The sequence below is a fragment of the Nanorana parkeri genome, unplaced genomic scaffold (genome assembly GCF_000935625.1).
Source record: "Nanorana parkeri isolate BGI_ZX_2015 unplaced genomic scaffold, ASM93562v1 scaffold1391, whole genome shotgun sequence".
NCBI classification, from domain to species: domain Eukaryota; kingdom Metazoa; phylum Chordata; class Amphibia; order Anura; family Dicroglossidae; genus Nanorana; species Nanorana parkeri.
In genome coordinates, this window is record NW_017307659.1 from 42,519 (window position 1) to 62,898 (window position 20,380).

General features: G+C 42.4%; 1 protein-coding gene across 1 annotated transcript in view; it reads left to right on the top strand.

The window, feature by feature from the left end:
• LOC108798057 (lamina-associated polypeptide 2, isoforms beta/gamma-like) overlaps positions 1 to 20,380 on the top strand; it is a gene marked incomplete at its 5' end in the record, with an annotated part of 58,458 nt that overhangs the window by 31,172 nt on the left and 6,906 nt on the right. Inside the window, one exon of the mRNA XM_018569764.1 lies at positions 14,436 to 14,493. Coding sequence (XP_018425266.1) covers positions 14,436 to 14,493 — 58 coding nt within the window. The remainder of the gene's footprint in view (positions 1 to 14,435; positions 14,494 to 20,380) is intronic.

Consider the following 20,380-nt stretch of genomic DNA (forward strand, 5'->3'; position numbering starts at 1 on the left):
AAAACATTAAAACCTTCGTGTCTGATTTCTCACTTGCTACTTTTGAAAATTTGTATTTCTTCCATTGTTTTGAGGACACAGCAGACCTCTGGCTATACACCCTCCCTCTAAGAGTTTGTACACTAGGCAATTTAAAAATGTAATTGTAAAAGGTGATTGTCAGTATAATAGAAAGGTGATTGTCAGTATTATAGTTGTCAGTTTATTCCAAGATGTTTTACAGATTGTTAAAATTAGGCAGCCAACAACTGGGCTTTTGCAGATACACGCTTGGTTTTTGCTTTCAGACCAGTTGGTAGGGGATGAACATTGTGGACGTTTGCTAATTTTTGACTCCACAATATCTCAAATTCCTGGGTGAGGGAAGTTGTCTTGACTAGCTACAAGATAAAATTTCTATCTTCAACCAGCAACGTCTGGTAAGGCATAAAGTCTCCATCACTTCATTTAAAGGACTTATTTTTAAAGCCTATTTTGAGGCCCTATAGGGTCTTCTTTCACAGGGCGTCCTGGGTCCCTGTACAATCTCAGGAGCATTTTCATGGTTTTTATCAACTTATTTAAAGTACCCATCAGGCTTGCGTTCAGCTTACAGGTTCTGCTGACAAACTTTAGGTGGATTGTAAACAGCCACAAATCCCCTCTAGCTCCATCTGAGCCCTAAAGCTGGCCTTACACCTATAGATTATCTGTAGATTTTCTATAGTCAAATGGAAAAAGTGCAACAGATTCCTCCATCTATGCTAAACTGTGGATGCTAGTTGGCCCCGCTGGCTGTCAAAATACCTGAACAACCTGATTGGATGCAGGCATTGTTCAGGTATTGTGAGAGCCAGCGGGACCGACTAGCACGATACTGAAGCCTGGCCCAGTGGGAGATTCCTCAATCCACACCACGCTTAGATGGAGGAATCTGTTGCACTTTTTCCATTGACCATAGAAAATCTGCAGATCTACGCTGTGTGCACAATTATTAGGCAAGTTGTATTTTTGAGGATTAACTTAATTAGGGGACAACTACAGTGCTCTCAGTCAATCCAAAATATTAATAAACCTCAAACCTGAATATTTAAGAAAGTAAAAGTGAGGTTTTGGCTTTCTTAGAATATCTATGTGTGCACAATTATTGGGCAACTATTAGTGTGCATAATTATTATGCAACTAAATGGAAAACGAAAATGTTCCCATCTCACTTGTTTATTTTCATCTGTTAAAGTGAGAATAATAACTCAAAACTTACAAATAAATATTTGTCATTTTCAAAAACAAAATCAGTGATCAATATAGCCCCCCTTCTTTTCAATAACATTCATAAGCCTTCCATCCAAGGAGTCTGTCCAGTTTCTTAATCTGTTGACGATCAACTTTTTGTGCAGCAGCAACCACGGCCTTCCAGACACTATTCAGAGGTGTACTGTTTTCCTTCACTGTAAATCTCCCGTTTAAGAGCCCACAAGTTCTCAATAGGGTTTAGGTCAGGGGAGGAAGGGAGCCATGTCATTATTCTTTCATCTTTAAGGCCTTTACTGGCTAGCCATAGAGTACTTCGATGCATGCGATGGTGCGTTGTCCTGCATAATTAGCATGGTCTCTTTGAAAGATGCAGACTTTTTGCTGTACCACTGCTTGAAGAAAGTGTCTTCTAAAAACTGGCAGTAGGTGTGGGAGTTGATTTTTAAGTCCATCTTCAACCCAAAAGCTCCAACTAGCTCATCTTTAGTAAAACCAGCCCACCAGTACTCCACATTGCTGGCGTCTGAATCGAAGGGGTGCTCTGTGCCCCGCGCCAACCAGTCTTCAGATATTTCAAGGCCTAGTCTTGACGTTTCAACTTATGTGTCTTGCTCAGTGGTGGTCGGGTTTCATCCTTCCTTACCTTGGCCATGTCTCTGAGCACTGAACACCTTGTACTTCTGGGCACTCCAGGTAGGTTGCAGTTCTGGAATATGACAGTACTGGAGGATAATGGGTTCCTGGTAGCTTCACATTTGATTCTTCTCAAATCTTTGGCAGTTAATTTGCATCTTTCTTTCTCAACATGTTTCTTGCGACCCTGTTGACTATTTGCAACAAAAACTTTGGTTCTGTCATGCCCCAATATCTTAATCCCTCTGAAAGACTTCTTACAATTTTTTACTTTTCAGAGTCAGTTAAAAAAAATTGTTGGCCCATTTTGCCTGAGGAAAAGAAGCTGTCTTATTATGCACACCTTGCTATATGGTGTTAATCTCCGAAGGCCACACCCTCCCTCATTACACAAATAAACATCACCTGATGTGCTTAAATCCAATAAGCCTTCAAGCTTATACAGCTTGGAGTTTGGACTATAAATAGGGATTTGGTCAAAATGCTCACTTGCCTAATAATTGTGCACACACTGTATAGGTGTATGGCCAGCTTAAGAGTGTCTGAGCTTGACTCTAGATATCATGGTAACACAGATTTTTCTTTCCTGCCCAATCATGAACCGTTAAGACAACATGCTCAAACATAACAGGCCAAGCTATCTCTGCTGTGACTTTGGTCTGATAGTGTTGGAAGATTGCTCATTTGTTACCCTTTATTTTACATTGAGTGAAAATCAGTTGGCACCACACCCCTGTTATGTGAATCATGAAGAAGGGGACAATGTTCAATTTGAATATCTGGGGCTTTTTAAGTGCCAAGTGCACAAACATACAAAAACTGTAAAATCATAATTTATAAATGAGTCTGACTGTAAAAAGGGGTCACAAGTGAAGAAAGTTTAAGAAGGCCTGCTCTAAACTAATCATATCTCAACAGGTGGTTACATTATTTGCTTATCACATAATACACAATGTCACATCAGTGATCCACTTATATAGAAGTTCAATCATTTATAGGTAGATGATCCATAAAGGTTTAGTTCTCGACACGTTTCACACAAAGCTTCATTAGGAAGAAGTTCTAAAATTTCATGTACAGAGAGAAAATGAATGTTTTTATATCAAAATTCAAATATTTGCATAACCTATTGTTACATATAATTTTAGTGTACAGCTATGCTTTACATGATTGGGCACAAGAGTAGGACCTCGCACCATAAAATCCTCTAAATACTTCTGGACCTCAAAAAGGCATACATTTGTTTATTGGAAACAGCCTTGTAGATTCTAGAGTGAACAGCAAATAAGGAAGATATAACTATAAGAACCATACTAAGGTATACAAGGAAAAGCGAAGGGGGAAACGAAAGACAAGAAAACAGACCAAAAGAAATCCCCTCCCATCAGATAAGAAGCCAAATATATCCACAATAGCCTTACCCTCTAATAAATATACATTCCCAAATGCTTAGGCCAAAAGTGCATCTTTCCAGGTGAGCTGTATCGAGTCCCCCATATGACGGCTAAATAATACAGCATAAGACTCGTTATTCCTGCACAGCTTCCTCATGGCGTCTGACGTCACAAGCAGCATGAACACATGGACTGCGCATAACCACGCATGTGCAGCCCACAGCACAGATGTACACAAACCACACATGTGCAGACCCACAGCAGTGTGAGTGCCCAGTGACTGTGAAGAGCTGTGCCTTACACTCCCACTGCATAGGTCACGCCCCCCACATAGACAACCTCTGGTGAACGAGCCCGCCACAGTGGGCAAAAATGTACACATGCGGCAGTGTAGTCCTCAGACATAAAGTAAAGGGAGAGCCAGAAACTAAGCAAGACCATAAAGAAATCCAAAATAGAGGAAAAAAGGCCAGAAATATCCAAGGGAAAGCGTAACCCACATGGTAACAAATGGTCCTGCTGATAGGTGCCTTGCATTAAATAATGGAGATATAACCCAGATCTCCCAAAGGTGCTCAAAGGAAACATACCATAGACCACCTAATGCATCCAATCATATACGCATTTATACATTATGGTATTGATTCCTACATACTAGGGATGCACCGATACCAACTACTGTACTTGGTACAAGTACAGATACTTTTCGAGCTCCAAGACTAGACTAGAGAAAAATTCAAAAGTTAGGAGGCAGCTGTCATTTGTGAGGAGCACACGGAGCTCCTGGGATTTGTGCATCCCTGTTTTAATGTATGATTTTGTTTTTATAAATAAAGGGATAAATAAAGGCAAATACCAAAAAACTTACCTGTGTCAGTGTCACTCGCTCCCGCTGCAGAAGTCCCAGCTCCCGAACACTGTGAAGGAGGAAGTGTGGGTGGGCGCATGCACAGTCCAGAGCGTTGGAGGGGAGAGGAGGAGAGCAAGCACAGAAGCTGAATGGACGCAGCCAAGAGCGAGCATATAAGCTCTGTATATAAGAACTAAATATAAATAAATAAGCAAAAAATTTCAATATCTTGAAATGCTGGAGCAATAAGACAAAGCGCTGTGTGGTACTATCCAGTATTATGTCTCAAGCCGTCAATTATTTGTCTCCAGGAAACGCATTTGATCTTTGCAGTATACAGCTCACGCATGTTACTGCATACTCTAGAGGTGTATCAATATTAGTCTGTAAAGGTATAGCTTTCTTATGTATACAAGCATTGTGTGATAATAAGAATAGATATGTATTTTTGCATTGTAAAATCTATGACGTAGAATTAGGTCCTCAGGAAGCTGTTATTGTTTGTAAAGGATAAGTTACCAATGTATGTTATTGTGATGGGGGACTTTAATAATTATATGAATATGACACTAGATAAGTTCCCGGTAAGTAAACACTTAGATTCTACTAAAAACACTCCTTTTTATAATTTTTGTAAAGAAATTGGGTTATGGGACGTGTTCCGGTTGATGCACCCAGAGGAATACCAATATACATGATTTCCGAAGACAAGCAACACATTATCTAGGATAGATTTAATCCTATGTTCGGTTGATGTAATGCCACTAATTAAATCGGTTGAGATACATCCAAGATCACTTTCAGATCACTCACTAATAATTACAATAATTGGAACTGGGGGACGGTTTTTTAAGTTACCGTGGAAATTAAGTCCGGGATGGTTATATTGTCAGCACAGGAGAAGTTAGAAAGTCAGATATAAATGTTTTTGAGCACAAATAATAATTCTGCGCCACAGGGGATAGTATGGGATTCTTTAAAAGCATATATGAGGGGATATTTATGTCAGCAGTTTAGTAGGACAAGGCGGCAGTGGAATAGGGAGGCACGTAAAGAAGTGACTCATTTAGAGGCACAGTTAGTGTTAAATCCTAATGAAAAGGCATGTGGTGATTGGACTGCAGCACAAAAACAACGGAGGCATATTGAAAGTAAGAAAGCTAAAAATACATTATTTTTTAGCAATCAGAAGTACTGGGAAAAAGGAGAGAGTTCTGGAAGACTGTTGGCACAATTGGTGAAGGCGCAAGAGCAAGTTCCATTTGTAAATGTGTTGAAGGATATGGATGATCAATTGTGCAGCGAGACCAACAGAATTCTTTCAATCTTTAAACAGTATTATGAAGGGGTTTATACTACTAGAGCAACTTATAGTAGTGTAGATCTGGCAAGCTATATAGGTAATATCACGTTATCTCAGGTTGACAAAGGTAGCTTGGAAACTCCTCTTACTATCCAAAAAGTAGAAGCAGTGGTGGCTAGTTTTCCAAAGGGGAGAGCCCCAGGCTTGGGTGCTTTATTAATAGAGATATATAGGAAATATGCCTGTGTTACTACAAACATTTGAGGAAGCTTTGGTAATAGGAAAATTACCTGAATCAATGTATGTGGCTGCAACTTTTGTCTTACAAAAGAAGGGGAAGGATGTGCTACTGCCGGAGTGATATAGGCCTATATCTTTGCTGGGATCTGATAAGATTTTGGCAAATAGGTTATTCAGAAGGTAATAAACCTGGATCAAAGCTGATTTATGCCTAATGAGTCAACGGCAGATAATGTACAAAGGGTATATGTGAATATGCAAGTTCCTTCAGAGAAAATGGGGAATAGAGCTTTATTATCCCTGGATAGTGCCAAGGCATTTGATAGTGTTGATTGGGACTATCTATGGGCAATACTAAGAGCATTTGGTTTTGGTCCCTGATATATTTCATATATTCAATTATTATACGCCAATCCCTCTGCAAGAATTCAAGTAAATAAGGCCCTATCCTCGGATTTTAAATTGACAAGGGGAACTAGACAGGGGTGTGCCCCATCTCCCCTTTTATTCGCATTGTTGATAGAACCATTGGCTAATTTAATAGGAAATTTGGATAAGATAGTGGGATTTAAGCGGGGGAAAGAAGAGGATAAGATACTACTGTATGCAGATGATACATTGCTTTGTTACTTCCGATTGATCCTCTTCCTTGTCCACTGCTGACGCAAATTCTGCATATACAAATAATTGAATCACTTTCTTATTTGGGTGTCAGGATTAGAGTAAATGTTGAGGCATATTTGGAAAAAAATTTTATATCAATTGTGCAGAAATTTCAGAAACTATGCAATGTTTGGTGCAAATTCCCCCTCTCGCCGCTTGGTAGATTAAATCTCATTAAAATGATTTGGATGCCTGAGCTCTCCCATCTACTGTATAATTCTCCATGCTGGATTTCTCAAACTATATTTAGGAGAATAAATACAGTATTTATGGAGTTGATATGGAAGAAGAAACGAGCACGGATACATTTTAAAACCTTGCAAAACCCTATCTTTGGTTTCCAATATACTCATGAACGCTTGTAGTTGGTCACATGTGCCTTTCCATATTATTAGGACACCATGGATGTATCTATTGTGTAGTAGTAGGTCTATTGCGTCTTTAATGTAGAATGGAAGTGAAATCACATGTCTCAAATGATCATCTACAAGGCGACTAGCGGTTTCCTTCTAGTCTCCAATGCCCGAAACAATCGGGCGTCCACGGGGCTTTCTTTAATTAAATGTTGGAGGAACAGCCATATATTTGCATTCACTTGTAATAATGGAAATTTTTGGGATCTGCATTGATATATTATTGGGAATTTTGGGGATCTGCTTTATATATTATTGGGGCATCCAACCAAGGCCTGATTTTGACACCTTCAAGGTTGCCCTGTAAAATGTCCATGTTGTGTGTCTTAGCTGGCTCCAAAAAAACCCTCCCCTTCAAACTCAATTTTCCTCCAAAAGGAAAATAAGGTCCTGAAGTACTTTGAAATCATTAATCATGTAGCCTTTCCAATGTTCTGGATTTTCATTAACATTTCATGGAGTTATAGAATCTTTAATGTATAATACTTTACAGATACTTTAAGATTACAGGCACACAAGTGTATGCCCTTGATTACATCAAATATGTCCATACTTCACAAATGGTTCTGTGGCTTTCATTAAAGGATCAAGGCCTCCTGTCCTTTTAATTTCTCCTGTTGCTGAATTGTTGGCAAGCGAAACCTGCAATGAGTTGTGAATAGCACCCAAGTGAGCCAGTGATATGTTGCCATCAGTGGAGGCTTTATGTGCTGTTGCATTAATTTTGTTGAGACAGTATATCGCTAATAGGTTTAGTGCATAAGCAAAGTCATAAGACTGAGATGTCATTTGTGTGTGCAAGGAATCCTGTGTTGTACCCATCACCATTCAAGTTAGATCTATCACCTTGTGATTTTACCACTGTAAGAAGGAGATACATTTTTTCCTTTTCATACGTTTCCCCCGTGATTAGTGTCCACCACCTTTACATTTCTTTTGTGCTGTGTTATTGCAAAGAGTTGTGTTGGTGCCTGTGAAGAAAGCGAGAAGAAGCATTTGACTAATTTCTCTTCGGTTCATTGAAGGACACAGGAACAGATCGTAGATCATGTACCGCGGGCTATATCACCACCTGCAGGAGAAGGGCGCTAGGCATAAAACAAAAGACTAAACCAGCCCGTTCTGGTGGCCAAACCCCCTACCTGCTGACAAGTCTCCAGTTTTTTGCCTCTTTTCCATTTTCTCCCTTTTTTTTCACTGGATCTTCAAGCAAGTATCCTCAGGGCAACAAGCTGGATGGTTGAGGATCCTTGTAGTCGTCCCTGTGTGATCTCCGACCGCATGCAGACCCGCCACGATGGGTAAGCTGCGACGTCTCTGTTCTGACAGAGTAGCCTATGGGTTTCGTCCTGGTTTGGTGTGCATATGACTGGGGGTCGCGGCCGCCCAGTCACAGTGCTCCATACAGGCTGGCGGCGCTTCGACTGCAGTCGGTGGCGTTCTGCCTTCCTGCACGCCTTGCCTGTGGTACTCTGCGTTCCTGTGGAGTTCCCTGGGGTCGTCAACCCTCTGGGAAAGTGGAGGTGATCACGGTCCCTTCCCACCACGGTAATGTATGTGGGACATGGGGCTGTGCATGGGGCCTGGTGCTGTTCTCCTATTTAAGGGGAGCGGTAGAGCACCGTTCTGGGGTCCTGAGTGGTCAGGGGGTCCAGGTGTGTTTTGGATGTTGTGTCCATGTGCTGCTCCGTGTCCAAGCCCCCAGGCAATCCCCCTTCCGCATGAAGGTCTGCCCCCATCTCTGGATTCCAGGGTGGGGGGACGTCTTCGGCTGTTTGCAGATCTCTGGCTGTCTCGCGTCTCCGACACCTGGCTGGGGGAATTGGTTTCCTTGGGCTACTAGATAGTTTCTGTCTCGCCCTGGAGACAGGTTTTTTTCCCTCCAACAGCCTTTCTCCACAGCGGCTCACGGATCTTCATCGGGCAGTGGGGGACCTCTTGTGTCAGGGGGTGATCGTTCCGGTGCCCCCCTCGGAGCGATTCAAAGGGTTTTATTCCAATCTTTTCACCGTGCCCAAGAAGGAAGGGGTTCGGCCCATTCTGGACCTCAAACGCCTAAACGCCTTTGTGCGGGTCCGCAGGTCTCCGATGGAATCTATCAGATACGTAGTGGCGTGTTTGCATCAGGGGGATCTCCTGGCTTCCATCGACATCAAGGATGCCTACCTTCATGTCCCTATCTGTCTCTCCCATCAATGTTTTCTTCGGTTTGCGGTGGGGGAGGAGCATTTTCAGTTTGTGGCTCTACCGTTCGGTCTGGCGTCGGCCCCTTGAGTTTTCACCAAAGTGATTCTGGCGCTGTTGTGCTGTCTGAGGATCTTGATTGTGGGGTATCTGGACGACCTCCTCTTGAAGGAGAAGTTGCATTCCTCTCTGGAGGCAGATCGTGCGGTCCTTGGAGGAGTACCGCTGGATCCTAAACTTCAGGAAGGCATGTCTGGTGCCATCCCCACAGCTGGAGTATCTGGGTCTGATCCTGGACACTGTTCTGGCCAGGTTGTCCGGCTGCTGCGGTCCTGTCAGTGGTCGACCATCCGCTTTTGCATGTAGGTGCTGGGTCTCATGGTTGCCGCCTTCGAGGCGGTACCCTACGTGCAGCATCACACCAGGATTCTCCAGAGGGATATCTTGTCGCAGTGGGACAAGTCTCCCTTGTCACTGGACATGGAAGATCAGCTGTCTTGGGCGACCAGTGTCTCACTAGTTTGGTGGCTTCGATCTCCGACTCTTGTGTCGGTGAAGTCCTTCCTGCCTCTTTGGACAGTGGTCACCACGGACGCAAGCCTTCTGGGCTGGGGAGACGTCCTGAGGTCGCAGGGTCGTTGGGCGTTGGCGGAGTCTCTTCTACCGATCAATGTGCTGGAACTTCGGGCAATTCGCCTGTCTCCATCATTGGACGGGCCGTCTTTGGGCTTGTCGGTCCGGGTTCAGTTGGACAACGCTGTGGCCTACATCATCCATCACGAGAAGCATGGCCGCAGCACAGGAAGTAGCCCGGATTCCCTCCTGGACGGAGGAGATCTTTCATCAGATATGTCTTCGCTGGGGGAACGCCGGATGTGGATCTCCTTGCGCCTTGTCTCAAACGAAAGGTCGAGCGGTTCATAGCCCAGGCTCAGGATCCCTGGGTGGAGGCGGATGCCCTGGTGGCCCAATGGGACAATTACAACATGATCTATGCCTTCCCTGTGCTGTATCTCCTGCTGCGTCTTGTGTGCAGAATAGTGGCCAAGGGCGTCCATGTCATTCTCATGGCCATGGATTGGCCGCGGAGAGCGTGGTACGCAGACGTGATTCGCCTGGTGGTGGACATCCCCTGGCGGCTGCCTCTTCATCCAGACCTTCTGTTGCAGGGTCCCGTGTTTCATCCTTCTTTTCCCTTCGCTGGCTCTGTTGGCGTGACTGTTGAGAGCCAGGTGTTGAGAGATCGTGGTTTTTCAGATAGGGTTATCTCCACGATGCTCAGGGCTCGAAAGGCTGTTTCTAGGAAAATTTACCATTGCACGTGTAAGGCTTATTTTGCCTGGTGTGAGGCTGGTGGCCTGTCTCCACGTTTATTTTCTGTGAGCAGACTTCTTGCTTTTTTGCAGCGTGGGGTGGATCAGGGGCTGGCCTTGAGCAGTGTGAATGGCCAGGTGTCTGCCTTGATGGTCCTTTTTCAGTGGCCCCTGGCGTCTCGTGCTCTGATTTGTATGTTTATTCAGTGGGTTACCCATATTGTGCCCCCTGTTAGGTCTCCCTTGCCGCCTTGGGATCTGAATCTGGTGCTTTCGGTTCTGCATGGAGCTCCCTTTGAACCACTGCGAGAGATCCCACTTTTGGCCTTGGCCCAGAAGGTGGCCTTTTTGGTGCGATTACTTCCGTGCACAGGGTTTCAGAGTTGGCGACTTTGTCCTGCAAGTCGCCGTTATTGGTCCTTCATAGGGATAAAGTGTCTTACGTCCTCGGCCGTCCTTGCTGCCGAAGGTTGTTTCGGTGTTTCATTTGAACAAGGACATTTTTTTGCCTTCTCTATGTCCGAAACCTGTTCATAGGAAGGAGGGGGCGCTACACTGTTGGATGTGGTTTGTGCCCTCTGAGTTTATTTGGATTCTACTTCGTCCTTCCGGGAGACAGATTCTTTGTTTGTGGTTGTTGAGGTTACTCGGAAGGCCCAGCTGCATCTTTGGCTACCATCTCTCAATGGATCCATAACACGATTATTCAAGCATATGCTATTAAATGGTATGACCCTCCTTTTTCTGTTACAGCCCACACTACTAGGGCAATTGGGGCATCTTGGGCCTTTCGCCACAGTGCCTCTGTTTCTCAGGTTTGCAAGGCCGCAACTTGGTCTTCTGTTCATACCTTTGCCAAATTTTATCAGGTGGACTTACTGGCCACTCGCCAGCAGGTGGGAGGTCTGGCCACCAGCAGGGGCAGCCGCTAGGCTGGTTTAGCCTTTTGTTTTGTGCCTAGCATCCTTCTCCTGCAGGTGGCAATACATGATCTACGATGTGTTCCTGTGTCCTTCAATGAACGGAGAGAAAAGGATTTTACGTGAGTATAAAAATCCTATTATTCTCACTCAACTAGATTACGAGCTTTAGATCTATTTATTTTACTATGGACATGATTTTTCGTCCATCTATATGCCTGTCCAGTGCAAAACCTCATGTTATTTCCTCCCTTATTATCCTGTAAGGATACTTCCCCCTAGACACGGGCAGTAAGATTATTACTTTTATTGAAGGATCTATATTGGCTAGGCTAGATTTTTGAAGCACCTGTATTGGCTGGGCTATGTTCCTAGCCTAATGTTGGATCTATTTTTTACAGGGGATAACGTGTCTTATGCTGCATTGTTTGGTTGTCATATGGGGGATTTGATACAGCTCACTTGGGAGGATGCTTTTTTGGTTCAAGTATTGGGGACTGTATACTTATTAGAGTGTAAAGCTGGCCATACACCTTACAATTATCTGCAGATTTTCTGTGGTCAGATGGAAAAGGTGCAACAGATTCCTCCATCTACACTTAACTGTGTGGATGGAGGAATCTCCACCTGGGCCAATCGGTTGCACTTTTTCCATCTGACCACAGAAAATCTGCAGATAATTGTAAGGTGTATGGGCACCTTCAGGCTCTTGTGGATATACTTGGCTTCTTTGATGGGGGGGGGTTTCTTGGTTTTCTAGTCTTTCTTCATTTGTTTCCCCTTTCACTTTTCCTTGTATACCTTTGGGTTATCCAAAGTATAGTTCTTATAGTTATCATATTCTGTAACGTAAACAAAAACAGGTGCCTTGCCTAGTGTAGATGATTTTTATTGAGCAATAGCAAAAGAAAGATACTCACAAAAGAGTAGATGACAGTAAGCCTTCAAAGTCAGAAGTTGATAGTCCGTTTTAACGAAAACAATACACAGCATGTGAGAGCTGTAAAATTAAACAAAATAACTGCACACAGTGTGCAGTTACCCCCGTACCCCCCCCCCCCAGCCTCACAGTATCCCAGCCAGACGGTGTGCACGGGGCGGGGCATGTGACACACACTTCTCCTCCTCTCCCGCCGCCTGTTACTATGGGCACAGCCCGGGAGTTGGAGCGGTGAGTCACAGGACCCCACCCCCTTGCTGAGAAGCCCGTCGGCAGTGTGGGGCCCGAGGGACCCTGCACTGCCCCATATTCTACCATGGGGGGTGCCCAGGACCGGACCTCACTGGGCCCCCCCACAGCCTCAGGCCCAGGTGCAGCCGCACTGGCAGTAGTTCCACCCCTGTACCTATAAATGATTCAGCTTCTATATAAGTGGATCACTGATGTGACATTCTGTGTTATGTGATGTAAGATATGTAACATCTATGTAAGATTTATGATTCGTAATTAAGTAGTAAACGAAGTAAATAAGATATGCAAAATCTGCTGTGATGATTGGTTTAGTTCTGTTATGTACCAAGCGTTTTTAATATAATTTTCAAATATAATAATTCAAATTTTGGAATTATGATTTTAGATTTTTTTGTATGTTTATGCACTTGGCACCTAAGAAACTCCAGATATTCAAATGCAACATTGTCCCCCTTCATGTAACCATCTGTTAAGAAACAATTGATTTAGAGAAGGCATGTTATATACAGAGAGTTTTAATGTTTACAATGTTTTTTAATCAGACTCAATAAATATACATTATTTTACATTTTTGTATGTTTCTGCAGTCTAAAAAGCCCCAGATATTTATTTGGGACATTGTCCCCCTTCAATTGTTACACTTCAGTGAAAGATTGTCACTACAAATGCATGCCTCCCTGGCTGAGTAAGAGTCTTTGGCTTCCTGTTAGTGCAAGGCTGATGAACACAGGAGTTCAAACTGTCCATTATACTGGAACATAAATCTCCAACATATTGGAGATTTAAGTGACTTCTCTATCACTCCTTTACCAAATGTCTCAATCCAGGGGTCAGCCATTAACGATAGTCTGACAATGCCACTGCAGTGGCCCATCTAAAGAGATCAACTGTGTGGAATGTTTTGTATCACTCTCAGTAGTTCACACTCTAAGAGCAAAAACTGGGAAACATACTTTCTAATTTGCCAACAAATTAAATTGACTGATGAGAATTGACCCTACAGCACAATGTGTTTAATCAGATTTTGCACTATTTGGGTACCCCAGATGTTGATCTGAGCGGGACCTGTTACAATCACTAGGAGCAGCTGTGCTTTTCCATTTTCGTAATAGCTAACTTCCTAGCGGCAGGGCATATACTCCGCTGTGCTCTCCAATAAACCTACTGGGGAAAAGGATTATGGTGAGTGCAAAAATATTTTTTTTACTCACCAGCTCCTCTTTGTTGCCACATATGGAACATGTGGGGCTAAATGCAGAATCTGTCACTGGCCTATTTTCTAATTTTCATATCTGCTAGTGTGCGAGTGGATGGCTGTCTTACGAGAAAACCAACACGAGGCGGTCAGAGACTGCTGTCATGTTACATGAGATGGTCAGAGACTGATGGGATGTTACATGAGATCGTTAGAGACTGCTGGCATGTTACAGAAGATGGTTGGAGACTGCTGACATGTTACAGGAGATGGTTAGAGACTGCTGACATGTTAATTGAGAGGGTCAGAGACTGCTTGCATGTTACAGGAGATGGTCAAAGACAGTGAAAATATAGGCATTCGTTATCTACTTTTAATGTACAGAAAGGAAGCCTAAAGAGGGTGGAGTTTAGTGAGGAAGGGGTTGGTCTTAAACAGGAAGGGGCGGGGCAAATTTAGATTAGGGTGGCGCTCGAGTTTAGTCTTGCCTAGGGCAGCACACAACCAAAATACACCACTGGACATACTTCTACATACAAAGTGTAACATCTTTGTGATGCTACAAATATGTTTTTTTTCTTGGCAAGCAATTGTATGTTTGAAATTCCCTGCTCCATCTGCACCCCCAACGTAAATTGATAGCTTTAAGTATGATTGACTTTTCACAGTTTAAAAATTGTTAAATATATTTCGTTTTCTTGTGTGTTGAGACATATTTATGTTACAAAAGCTTCTCAAGGATTAATTCACTTTAAATTAGTTGTATAGAACACATATGCAGCTATGCTGTGCATTGGAATACTTCCTGGGGTTTTACCATACTACATTGTGTGACTGACTTCACAAATCTGCAATTTGCAAATCTGCAACTGTTCACAAAACATTTATTTTTTTGCAGCCAGAGGATGCCGTTTCTGATGATTTATCTGAACTGCTGTCACAGTCTGCCCTTGGAATGAGGTAATACAAAACAAATTATTCTGTCTTTTACTAATGGACACAAATGGAATGTGTTAGATAAGTAAACACCTCCAGAAGAGTTGTTTAGACTGTAGGTAACAATGACAATGGTGTTTTGTTGATTTGTATTTAACAATCAAGAAAGGGCAGTGGGGTACAAGAAAAACCACAGAGATTTAGTCAAGAGCCATTTATAACAGCAGAAATGTTTCTGCATACTTAGTCGTATCTTCTCTATTGATTTACTTTACGATTCCTATAGAAGCAGTTGGGTCTGTTGTGATGAATCAGTTGCAGAACATCTGTGGATCCATTAACAATTAAACATCATTAACAATTCCATACAAATTCTCTACATTTTGAGCAAGGATTATTTTAGGTATAGCCTAACAACTCTGCGTCCCTGTCTTTCAATTGTACACCTGTGTTGTCACCGTCATGCAGACTTCCAGAGACTACAGGTGGCTGTTTTAACACAAATTATGCATGCATAATGTACTGTTGACACCATTAAGAAGGCCATTTTGACAAATTCCATGTATCAATTGCTGGAGTGCATGCATGTAAATAGGAAGTGGCTGGAGTTCGATGAAACAAAAGAGTGAAAATAGGTATTTCAAATAGGCAATAGTTTATTATACACAAATGCTTAGCAAATTAAATGTGATCCAGTTGTAGCTCACATCACTATTTTAAAGTATAAAAATATTTATTAATCCATATTGTCACTGTGAGAACATTTCAAAGGTGGTGCTTTTCAGTACTAAACAGTATCTGTTTTTTGGGGGGTTTTTTGTCTCTAGTGGGTGTGAAACTTGTTCCATGGTTTTTACACTCTTAAGGAATTGGTGGTGGCTATGTTGTCCCTTACTCTGCTCTTGATATACATTTTTGCCCCTTTCACTTTGAGAGCTATAGATTTGTTCAAACATTTTTGCAGGGTTCAATTTCTGTTAAATTGTTAGAAAGATAAATAATAAGGCACTCCTAAAATAAACAATTTAATCAACATGTGAACCTGCACTCTAACCTTTTAAGTGTAAAAGGTCTGCCTAAGAGCAGACATCAAAAAAAGTCAAAATATTACCTCCTATTATTCAATAAAACTACTTTTGAGTTTGTTTTTTTGTTTAGCTGCACTTTAATTGGGCCTTGGTGTCCCTCACTTGATATCCAAAATCCACTAACTGCCGTCTGCCTGTCCAATGAGACCACTAGCTAGCTACCAAGGCAGTGTCAGTCTGCAGGCATTTGCCATGATGTAAAGCAGTCTATCAGGTGGTGCTAATGTAATTGGTATATAAATGTATATTACAGATGATGAGGATAAAAAAATATGTACATAAAAAATAATTGCTGTATAAAGTGAACCTGTGGCCAGGTTATGGACATTAACCCCTTGCCGTCCTGATGATTGTAATTAAACGGCCGGACGGCTCACTCATAACAGCGGCTGTTCGGTTTTAAATGTCCTTCCCCACCATGCGTTTACGAGTGGGAAACCGTTCATATTTTTAACAGCCGGCGATGGCTGTTGCATACAAGCATTCAGGCAGCTATAGAGCTCCCCAATCGCTGGTATGGTGCTAGGGAGTGTGCCCCCCTCCATCCCTGCTACCAGCTATTCCAGGCTCTGCTGTCCTCCATGCAGGCCCAGGACTGTCACGTCGTGTCTCTTTGGCTGGATTGAAGGGAGATTCTCAAGAAGCACAGGCTAGGGCACAGGCTAATTACCTGGAGACAGCATTCATTTCATCTGATCCCCAGCATGTTTTCTGTGCTAATACACGTAGCTGTGCCTTTACCCAGGCCTACATGGCCTCCAAACTCTTGGAGCCCCTGTTCCTGTCCTTAGTAGGAACTTGCCCTTGGGAATTATTCGCCACAAGGGTATTCCTTCTCCTCCTCCTCCTCAGGGATATTCTGTATCCTTGGATAATGCTGATCCTCAGTTTTCCCCCTCCCCAGAGAGACCACCTGCATTACAGTGTCAGTTTGTACCAGTTTCCACTGCTCTTTCTCCTAACAGGGTTTCCTTGGGGCACTTGTAGTTCTTGAAAGCACTGGACCTCGTTTCCACCCTGTCTCATGTCCATTTTTTTCTTCTGTATCTGTTTAGAGGCTAGGAAATCTTCCATTGTTCCTCTTGATAATTTTTTTTGTTTGTCTGTACTCCCCATTCGGATAGTTATATTACTCTTGGTGGTTGCTTTGGCTCAGAGATTCTGCTAATGAGGCCTTAGTGTTCTTTGTGGTAGTTTTCCATTTGGTGGCTATTAGCATCGGGGCGATCCTATGTAATCTCTCCTGGGTTGTTAGCAGCTCCCTTAGCCTGTAGGGGACTTCACCTCTTCTGGTTCAGATTTGGGCGTTGGTCCTTCTGGTTGTTGTAGATGGGTCCTGGTTCTATCCCAGATCCGTCTGTGGCTCTTGTGCACCCCTCCAGTTATACTTTTGAACATCCCAACTGTTTCATAACTTCTGACTTTCTGTGTCCTTCAATGAATGATTTTTGTAATTACCATAACATCTTTTTCTTGAAGTCCTTTGAGGGACACAGGTCACACCCCTCTGTTCATTGGTCATATGTACTGCTTGCTCACATATGATGGTTGGAGGGGGCATTATATGGGAATGGGTTAGCTGGCCTTCAACATTTACAGTTGTGCTCAAAAGTTTGCATACCCTTGGAGAATTGGTAATATAGGTAGCATTTCTAAACAAAACATGAGTGAGAATTCTTTTTTTTCTTATGGGATTCATATTCAACTGTAGGTCATAACAAAATGACACAATCATAAAACAAAACATGGCAACAAATAAAATGACCCCTGTTCAAAAGTCCGCTTACCCTTAGTTCCTAATATTGTGTATTTGCAATAGTTGTCTATGAGGCTCCGAATTCTTGCAGGTGGTATATCAAACTTTGCTCGTCTTGCATGAACTACACTTCGAAATTTCCCCAGAGTGGCTTGATGATATTAAGGTCAGGAGACTGTAAAGGCTACTCCAGAACCTTCATATTTTTCTGCTGCTCTGCTTGGCCTTGTGCTCAGGGTCATTGTTGTGCTGGAAAGTCCAAGAGCGTCCCATGTGCAGCTTTTCTGCAGAAGAATGCAAATTGTCTGCTGGTATTTTCTGACAACATGCTGCATTCATCTTGTCATCACTTTTTTTTCCACAAGATTCCCCATGCCTTTAGAGCTCACCCCCCCCCCCCCCAAACATCAGTGAGCCACCAAGATGCTTCACACTGAGGATGGCATTCTTGTCACTATAGGCCTTGTTGACCCCTCTCCAAACATAGCACTTATAGTTGTGACCATAAAGCTTTTTTTTTTGTCTCGTCACTCAAAATTATAGTGTTCCAGAAGCTGTGAGGCGTGTCAGGGTGTTGTCGGGCATATTGTAATCAGGCTTTTTTGTGGCATTGGCGCAGTAAAGGCTTTCTGGCAACTCGACCATGCAGCTCATTTTTGTCCAAGTATCGTCGTATTATGCTCCTTTTTCCAGAGCTGCCTGTCTTTCTCCTGAGGTTACTTATGGGTTTTTCTTTGTATCTCAAACAATTCTTTGGGCTACATTGTGGCTACAATGTTTCATGGTCTACCTGACCTTGGTTTCAAGAGATCCATGAATTTTCCACTTCTGGAAAGTGCCACAACAGAGGCACTTTGGCCATAGCTAGTTTCTAAACAACTATTCTGTGTTTACATTAGAAAGCCGGAAGTCACTGTTATAAGAGGAAAATAAGCTGCTGCTTTAGTGCATCTTGCTGTGAATTTGAGGACAAATTGCTCCACAGAACTTGCATCTCAAGAGATACAGCTACAAAAGCCTTGCTTTAAAGTTCATTTACTGCTTATTAAGAATGTGTAAATAGTTGAATGCCCATAGCCTGGTCAAAAGTTCACTTGCTTATGCAAAGTGCAGGATTTAACAATTTTGTCATTTTAAGAGTGTTTGTCTCTGCCTCTTGTCTGTGTATGCACCTGTCTCATGTCTGTATGTCTAACCTAAATACATGACTTAATAAATATTTTCACTGAAATTTGTCTTACAAGCAAAGCCCAGTCTAAACAAAGGTAGACCAATGCTTATTTCAAGAAACCTGTACTGTAAAATACAAAGGTTGCCATTACTGACCTCTCCTTCTGAAAGTGCTATTTGCTTGGCTGCCATCACCAAATCAGTGGCTTTAGTGCTTTCTGAGAAGAGTCCTGATTCAGTTACTTTCTTTACTGATGCTTCTTAAGCAGTCATGGCTGTGGCATAAGCTTTTCAATTTTAATAATGCATTTAGTAGTGCTTTGGGGAATATTCAACGTTTGGGGGGGGTTACAACTCAATCATGATGGGAGCTTTTCCAGAATAATTAGTTTCATTATTAGCCCATTGTACAGGAACATACTTGGTCTGGCTTGAGTTTTGTTGTGCTGTCAAGGGTCTTATCTTATTTTAGATTATAGTCACAATACACTCAAATAGAAGCTCATACATCCAAAAGACCCAACACCCAAACTCAAGGGAAGTATCTTGCAGTGAAGTGTAGTAAGGAATGCAAAGATTTGTACAATAGGGAGACAAAACAACCTCTCAACAAACTAGGGCTGCCGCTAACGATTACTTTCATAATCGATTAGTTAGCCGATTATTAAGTTCGATTAATCGATTAACCACTTGCTGACCTCGGTGTTTATACTCCCTTCCTGACCAGGCCACTTTTCAGTATTCAGCGCTGCGGTACTTTGACTGACATTTATTCCGTCATGCAACGCTGTACTGAAATTAATTTTATACCATTTTTTGGGGACAGATAGAGCTTTATTTTGGTGGTATTTAATCACCACTACGGGGTTTTTTTTTTTACTGTATAATAAAAACCTATAATTTTGAAAAAAAAACTGTTCTCCCTACGTTATGTTATAAAACATTTATTATTACCCAATTTTTTGGTAAAATATAAAAGATGGGGTCACGTCGGGTAAATAGACACCAAACATGTCAAGCTTTAAAATTGTGCGCACCCGTTAAATCGCAAAAAACTACCATACTCAAAATTGACCATAGCCGACGCTTTAAAAGCTTTTACCGCTCATTAGTTTAGGGTTATCAGTGATTGATGACCCTATAATTAGTGCTCTCATTCTGACGTTCGTGGCGATATGTAACAATGGATGTAATCAGCGTTTTCGCGCATAGGCGGGCTTGACGCATGTTTGCGTGTGCATTTGGAGGCGGGGGACTTTAATTTATTTTTATTGCTTTGATAAGTGATTTTTAATTTTTTACATTTTTTTTTTGTAACAAATTTTTTTAAACCTTTTTTTTTCCACTGAACTTTATTGCTATCACATAGGGAGAAAGCAAGCTCCCTATGTGATAGCTAATTTGCAGTGACAAATATTATTGCTGGGATTTGGTGTTCCACTATAGCCGCTGGTGTTCTGCAGTGTGCCGCTGTATTATACCATGCACAATACAATACAGAATACCAATGTATAATACAGCACCACACTGCAGAACACCAGCAGTTATAGAGGAACAACATATCCCAGCAATAATACATTATACAGGCTGTATAATGTATTATTGCTGGGATATGTTGTTCCTCTATAGCTACTGGTGTTCTGCAGTGTGCCGCTCTTTTTTTTTAAACAGGAAACATTTAAAACAGGTATAGGAGACCTATAGTATACACATTGGTATGTGAGTCTATTCCTCTGAATTGTTGCCCATGCTTATTGGAACAAGGTGCCTTCTGTGAAGTGCAGTGAGAGGATGTTGGCTATTGGGGATTTGCATGTATTGGAGTCTTCTCTATAGTGATGTGCAGTGTGTGCCTTGTTGATGCCAGGGCTGGGGTGGCCACAGTCAATAGTTAGGG